This window comes from Athene cunicularia (assembly GCF_003259725.1).
Source record: "Athene cunicularia isolate RWA chromosome 1 unlocalized genomic scaffold, athCun1 chr1_part2, whole genome shotgun sequence".
NCBI lineage: Eukaryota > Metazoa > Chordata > Aves > Strigiformes > Strigidae > Athene > Athene cunicularia.
In genome coordinates this window covers 2080549-2088490 of record NW_020799092.1, presented here as the reverse complement: position 1 = coordinate 2088490, position 7942 = coordinate 2080549, and the positions used below count along the sequence as shown (strand labels likewise).

The 7942-nt window shown below is 46.7% G+C and overlaps 1 protein-coding gene across 1 annotated transcript; it reads left to right on the top strand.

The window, feature by feature from the left end:
• The first annotated feature begins 547 nt into the window (after positions 1-547).
• On the top strand, positions 548-2902 carry RPS19BP1 (ribosomal protein S19 binding protein 1). The gene is made up of 4 exons (XM_026841068.1): positions 548-655; positions 746-886; positions 1159-1256; positions 2226-2902. The coding sequence occupies exons 1-4, from the start codon at positions 607-609 to the stop codon at positions 2358-2360; spliced, it is 423 nt and encodes a 140-aa protein (XP_026696869.1). The 5' UTR covers positions 548-606; the 3' UTR covers positions 2361-2902.
• The last annotated feature ends 5040 nt before the right edge of the window (positions 2903-7942 follow it).

Below are 7942 nucleotides of genomic sequence, written 5' to 3'. Positions count from 1 at the left end.
ATAATTGAATAAGCTTTATTCAGATGATAGCTAAATTTAGCAGATATTACCATCAAGTCTCTAGAGGGGTGGAAAAGGGGTAAGAAAGCTTTAAATAACTAAATACTGAATAATACATGCAATTTATGTCAGAGTGAACCTCTGTGCCTGAGAGTTAAATCTGGATTTTGGGGCCTCGCCAAGACAAAACATGACGCCGCTGCTGTCGTCCTGGCCTGCTGTTATTATGATCATTATCCCTGTGATGGCGGGAGCCACTCGGAGCTCTGGCCACACTGCAGCGGCTCCACGAGGCGTTACACAGAGGACCTGCAGGCCGGCTGCCGGGCCACCACGCTACAGACGCGGGAGACGGGGTCGGTAAGAAAAGGCCACCAGGAAGAACGCGGCACCCTCCCTGTGGGCGGCGCTACCTCAGGCCGCGTCTGAGACAGCCTCCACGCAACACGGTGCCCCGCCACTGCGCCACTGCCTCCCGCCGCAGCGCCGCCGCAGCTTTCCCCATGCGCGCGCGTGGCGGCGCTTGCACGGCCGGAAGTGACGCCACGGGCGGGCGGAAGTGTGGCGACGAGACGGAAGTTGGCCGCCGACGGGGACTGCGCCCTCATGTCGGCCTCCCTGCTGCGGCGGGGCTTGGAGCTGCTGGAGGCGCCGGGTGAGCGCGCAGGGACTAGGGACTATGGGGCAGGGAGGAGGTGATTCCCGGTGTACGGCGGGAGTAACTCCGTCCTACTTCCCGCTGCAGGCCGGGGAAAGGTCCCACCGGGACTCCAGCGGGGGCGAGACGGCCTCAGGGCGGTGGGCACTGCGAGGCGGAGGAAGAGGGCGCGGGATCCCGGGAGGAACAAGGCCACAGTTAAGGGCAGAGTCGTGAAGTCGGCGATAGGTGAGTCCCGACGCGCCTCTGAGGGGAGAGAGAGAAGCGTCTTTACTGCCCTCCACAGCCCTCGCACAGGGTCTGCTTGTGGTGTCCCGCAGCCACCCTCCTGGTCGCTTGGGTGCCCTTCTGGTGTCCCCTACTTAAACACAGCCTGATCTGTGGATGCACCCCAATCCTTAAGTTGTAGTGGTTGCCTCTCTCTCCCGGGGCCTCACTGATCCTCCTGTGCTGCCTGGATGAGCAGCTTATGTGTTCTGTACCACTGTGCTTTGGTCTAGAGGAGTATCATAAGAAGGCGGCTGTGAATCACTTGAGAGAAAACCTGCAGTACATGTTGAAGGGACGATTTGTTGCAGACAAAGCCGTTACAGAACAGGTAAGACTGTCACTTCATTGTTTGGGGGTCTGCTTCTGCTGAGGAACACGGATGAATGGGAATCATCCCCAGATCCTCCAGCTTAGACCCTGTACAGAAGAGTCACGTTTCTGTCTGCAAGTGGCCTTGGGGAATTTCTGTATGTGCTGTAACTTACAAAACTTTAAACTCTTGTTGATATGTTATCCCCTGTGATGTTCTCTGATACCAGTTAAAATGTACTGACAGCTGTTGGCTTTTCTTAATTATCAGTTATTTTATAGCTTCAGCTAGCAAAGAAGCCCTGGTTCAGACCTTCCACTTACTGTTAATTGAACTGGCCTTCTCTGTAGCTGGAGACTGTTTAGCAAGGAACCAGATGTGCTGCTGGCTCACATAACAGGAATTTCATAGCATCTTGAACGATGTGTCACATAACCTGAGAATTTAACCAGTGGTCTTCCCCAAAGGGTAGTCACATGCCAGGATCTGAGGAGGAGAATAGCTGACATTGCTAGAATCTTGGGCTATTCTTATGAGATACAGGTTTTTAACTTACATAAACCAAGTGGTTTAGGCCAGTGTTTCTCGGGCTGGAGATTGTGAAAGGAAGTAAAGTGTATTAGAAAATGCTGAGGGAATTCCACCAACTTCTTGGGTTTTCAGGTTGTCCCATGGAGAGACAAGATAAAAGAAGATCATAGTTTCAGAAAGGTCTGAACTGCCATCAGTGTTTCTATCTCTGTGACAGTTACCAAAAAGTAGTTTTCGTATTTGTGACTTCAAATATGAACTTGGCATTTGCTATTGTCCCAGTGACCTTCAGTGGTTAACTTCGGTGATTGCATCTTGCTTTTCTTTGGAGGCATTCTGGGCTATGGCTGGGTACTAGTAGAATAGCAGAGATGCTGCAGGTGAGCTTGAAAATCACCATTTTGTGGTATGGTCTGCGTAACAATGACTTGTGGTTTTCTTTTTTATTGCCTGAAGGTTCTTGCTCAGAACAGAGGCAGGAAGTCCAAAGATCAGCCTCCAAAGAAGGTGGCAAAGAAGAAGCCGGAGGGAACTGTCTTTACTGAAGAAGATTTCCGTAAATTTGAGAGAGAATACTTTGGGAGACCATAAACAACATGACAGGAATTCTTGCAACTCAAGTCTTTCTGCAGTTGAGTGCTCAGCACACAGGACTGGCCATTTCCTCAGCATGTTTGAGATGGGACATTGGAGATATGCCTCTGTCAGCAAGTGATTTAATGTTACACTTAAAGAGCAGCTCTGCATCTGTGCAGAACTTGTTAGCAGCCAGCTAGAGCCACAGAGGTTCTTTTGGCTCTGAAATGTATTGTCCTTCTAATTACCTCCTTCCAGCCAGCATGTCTTGCATTCTTAATGTAGAAGGGCAGACCAAGCTAAATACAAATCTTCTTCCCCTTCCTCAGGATCTAAGGCTTTTGCTACCTGTATTATTTGGCGTGCAGCATTTAAAGTACTGTGAGTGGAGAAGTATTCTGAACCAGCAGTAATAAATCATTGGAAGGGAAGGATGCTTTGAAAGACTTAAACCTGAATAGCCCTGCAGTTTCTGTTCTTATTACAGCCTCTGCCAGGTTTTTCAGTCATTGCAAAAACTTTTTATATGTAACTTGATTAAATAATTGTTGCAGACACCTTGCTTTTGTAATAGTGATTATCATGACAGGCTATGACTTATGAAGACAAACCATGTCACTGTTCTGATCCAAGCATCCCTCTCTAGGATGACTCAGTTGCATGAATGGCCTCTCTGATTCATGTTGATGTCTGTATTTAATCTTCCCTCTGACATTCTCAGAGTGCAGGTTGGAATGGAGATGACTCCTCTGATTTGCGTACTCACGGTCTCCCCTCTCCAAGGAAGAGGTCTTACACAGAGAAAGTTGTTCTTTGGATGCTTATACCTCAGCTTTCCCACTGAGGTTCAGCTGGCGCTGCCAGCTGCTGTAGCCAAGAGGCATTGTGACCCAGATGTTAGCCTCGGCATGAAGTTAAAAACAACTGAGCCAGAGGTTGTGGTGCTGAGTTAAAGGGAAGTTGTGGGTTTTTTTTTCTATCGGACTACTGCTAAATTCCCGGCTGCAACAAATAGAAGGCCCAGCAGGTGGGAGTGTTGTTGCAGACACTTCTGTACTAAACCATTGTAAATGTGCTTCTGCGAAGCTCCTGCCACTGCTCTTTCCTGCCCCTTAAGAAGATGGGTAGTGTCTTCCCTTTGGAAAAAAAGAGGTAAGGAGGACTAATGCCAAGCTTTGGTTAAACCCAGGAGTTGATTACAAGGGGCTTGGCTGACCTGAGAAGCAGCTGCTTACATGTCCAGCACTAGAGAGAATTTGGTGTCACTTCCCTACCCTTTGATTACAATTCCTGGTCCTGTCCTCTTAAGTCTGTGTCTCTTCTGTGTGTTCTTGCCCTCTTGTCTGCATAGGAGAGAAGGTCACCCAGATGTATGAGGTCCAGACAGGGGAAATAGTGAACATGCTGAAGTGTGTGTACTGGAAATGGTGTAATAGCATGTGGGAGGGGATTTATTGTAATAGAATCAAGTTCAATTGTCTGCAGCCAAAAGTGGTAAATATAGAACAGTTCAAAGACCAGTTCCCTTCTTTTTGGGTTTGTTCTTGCTCCTAAAATTAAAAAACATGTAAAATAATAATGTTTGTTTTCTTCATAGTTTGAAAAAGTAGTCAAGCAAAATGTGTATGCAGCACATGTCTCCTTAAAACCACAGCACTCTATGCCTGCTGCAGTGTATGTGAGCTGGTCTAACACATGCATCTCTGTGGAGCTGTCATGGCGACAACAGTGTGAAAAAGCCAGCTGTGCCACAACTTGAGTTTTGAAAGAGGTAGATTTCTGGAGTGTTACTTTGTTTCAAGCCCTCATGTTCAGTATTTGGCTTTCCTTACTTAGGTCCTTCATGTCACCCTCTACACCTCCTCTGCCAGTTCATCCTATGCACCCTTTTTTCTGTGGTTGTTCAGCTCCTAGGCCCTTCTTCCGCAGGCTGAGGAAAGCAAAACTATCCTTTGTTGCTGCAGAAAGGAGCACTAGGATAATATGGTTCACTCACTTTGTATAAAACCCAGCTTGTTAATGAATGAGGAGCTTTAAAGTGGGGCCCAGAGCAGTTTTACCCAAGTATAATAACATGCAGATCTGTGGAGTTTTAAAGTTGGATGTCAGCTGTTGTTACTGGTTGGAAAGACTATTAGAGCACTACAAGTAATCAGCATATTCCTTGTGGCTATATGCCATGAGGCGTTATATTGTTGAAGAGGGTAAAGCTACCTGGCAGACTGGATTTTTCCATCTGAAATCAAACTTGGTTGTACAGCCAACAGTATTCTTAAATAAATTAAACTTTATTTTGCGGGAGGAAGGAAAAGCAAGCAGAAGTGTACGGGTGGCTCTAGGTCACCCATCTTCTGCAAGGGCAGAGATCTGTCATGTTCTAGCCTTGATTTTCATCCTCTCTAGCAGAGCAGAAGCTCCTGTGAAAGAGGAACAGCTGTAGTTGAGGACAGGAGTTGGTCCCTGAGGGGAATGTCTTTAAGCTAGAGGGGAGAATAAGCACCAGACAGTTACATGTACCTGGTGGTAAGCTAGGGCTATGTATCTTCTTGTACTCCAGACGGTCTAGTCATGCTTAGAGCATGGCAGCTCCTTGCTGTGCTGGGACCCTGGGAGGCGGATACCTTGGAGCAACCTGTGCCATCTCTGTTCTTTCAGCCAGACTTTTCTGTCCCATGTATGAGAGAAGAGAGGATTAGGGAAGAAGCAGGTGCCATAGCTGCTTTTCCTAGTTGGCCTCCAACCTCCAGTTCCCACGCTGGAAGGTAAGACGCTGCAGCCCACAACCCTCGGACCTGCTGGACAGCATTTTTCTCCCGCGCAGCTGCGAGCACCAGCACAGGGAGGTGTCCCGCTGCTGCAGGGACGGGGCCATGTGTTGGCTGAGCTCATCGGGCTGCTGGCTCTCTTCCCAGCTCTGCGACACCCGCTGATCATCCTGCATCAAAAAATAGAGATAGCTGAACTGCAGAAGAAGGAGGAGGGTGCCATTTTACAGTGCATCCCCCCCCACATGCAGCAGGGCGTTGGAATGGGAGGCAGCAGCAGAAGCTTTAATATAAATGCAAATAAAAGCTCTGGAGTGTTATTAACATGGTAGAACCTTACCAGGGAAATGGTTTAGAGGAGGCAGAATAGTTCCCCTCAGTGTTGAGCTAGCTCATTGTGAGTAAGATTCATCAAGCTGATTAATGGCCTGTTGCACCCTCTGTTATGTGAATGAAAAGCACAGAGGAAAATTTTAGACAGGTACAAGCTAATGTAAGCCGATACAGCCTCTGCTGTATCAGCTAGTCTTTAGTGTGGAAAGCAACAACAGCTAATATCAGCATTATCTGGAGGGGGGAGGACTGCAGATGTAAACCAAGAAAACGTGCTTGCCCAGGACTCTAACCAATTTCTTGCCTCTGAAATGACATAGCAGTAACAATCCTGGCTGCCAGTGAACAAAGACAGACTGTAAAACTTGCTTAGGCAAACAAGACGAAATGCTGAAAAAGCTGCGGGGGAAAACCAGGGGGGGAGGGTCCTAGAAACCTTTCAAAATGTTACTCTCTGGTTACTTTTTCATGACTGGTTTCAGTCTTGCTGACACAGCACCAGCACCTACACTGACAGGCTAAACACATTGGATAAGGGATTGGTTATAGTAGAAAGGGCGCACAGCAGTGCCCTGAATAACTTGAAAAACAAAGAAGCTACAGCAAAAGGAAGTTGCTCATTTTGAGATAAGAAGACCCATCAATTCAATTAAAAATGAGCAGTGTAAAAGCAAGCAAGCTGCCTAATGCCTGCTTACAGCTCAGAACGTGGAACTCCAGCCAAGCCAGCCTGAAGAGTTAGTAGGTTTGAGATGGATTAAAGGTTTGCATATCTATCCATAGTTACATTAAATAGGATTAACAGTGCTAACCACTAACTGGTGGGGGCAGGGGAAATAAAAAGCAGGAAGGTTGCTCTGCAGCTGCCCACAGGGTTACATGCACCTTTTTCTGAACAAATTAGCTGTTGGCAGGGCTAACCAGTAATCTAGCCAAGCTGGACTGTCCTGAGCTAAACTGTTTGCATGCCAAAAAGTACATCTATATCTCTAATGGGAGGCAAAGACTAGGTCTCTTTCTCCAACTGTCCATGTGCTGCACTGGAGATGCAGAGGAGCTAAAGAACTAGGAGATGCTCTGCCCTATATAAATTAAGCTGATGCACCTGCTGTTCTTGGAACTTGCTCCCTGCCATTTTTTTAAAAGGGTGTGTATGTGAGAAAGAGGAGAACAACAGCTGAAAGAGAAATGAGAGGCAGCTAGCCATTATTTGGAGAACGTGCACCTATGTAATAGGGAAATTGGAGCTTGTGGGTAGACCTAGCTTCATTCAGTGGCTTGTGACACTGCATGAGTACACTGAAAATAATGCAAAGACAGCATACCTGGGATACCCAAGCAGCCAAAATATTATTGCCTATGTTAGCTGCTCTGTTAATTCACAAAGTCCAACTAAACAGCCTGAAGCATCTCAATGGGAAATCAGCAAAGAAGAGCTTTTTTGGCTCAGCAAGGAATGCTTGTGTTAAGACCCCAAGACTGTCTTTGCCCTGGAAATGCAGTGTAACAGGAATGTATGTGCTGGGCTGCATGGCAAGGCCGTGATGAATGCATCAGGAGGAGGAAGGAAGGTAGGTTGTCTCTAGAAGCTACTTGAACTGCATTAAGAATAAATGGGTGTACACAACATAGAAGTTATGTGTATAGGAAGGAAAATATAGATCCTGTTGTTTCTGAAGGCCTAAGCCTACAGCAAGATAATGTGTTATTTTGACAGAAAATATATAGATTTCCCACCTCTAAAAGTCTTTCTGAATTAGGAACATTTTTATTAAGTGGAGGAAAAGGGTGGCTACACAGCAGTGAGGGTTTAGAAAGCCAGGGACATCTCAAAATGGAGAAACTATATGGATATGCCGAAAACAGAAGCTGAACCATAATTAAAGAAAATGTGAGACAATTAACGAGGCTGTGGGAAACACAGGTGAGACAAGGCTTTTTTTTTTTTTTTTCAAGAGGCACGTGACTCCTCTCTGGTGCTGATATGGCTTTGGGGCTGGGGGAGGGGGCACTGTGGCTGGACTACCACTGCATGAAATTGTTGCGATCAGAATAACCTACATTTTCTTTCTACCAGTCCACCTCAGCAGTGTTGAGGGAGCATTCATCTCCCAAAGGACGGCCTGTCCTTGCAGCTATTCCTGGGCTTTCTGCCAGGGCAAAAGCTATTTGGAAAAATTTATTGTCATTCTTTCTTCAATCTCCAAAGCTGCAGCTGGGGATTTATTTTTGTAAGCACACTGCAAAGGTGCATTTTCTTCTCCACAGAGACATGCAAAGAAGGTGGTGGTTTCTTTTAATTTGCAAAGAGAAGTGCAAGCACCTGGGTCTCTCTAAAGTCAGGGCACAGAGGTAGGTAGTTACAAATATTGTGATAACAACAGAAACAAGCTCATGAGAAGAGGCCATATGTTGTCAGAGCAGCTTTGCGAGCAGTGAACTACTGGGGGTTGGTTGCTTGGATGTGTGTGGGAATATTGGATTCTGGTTTACCACACA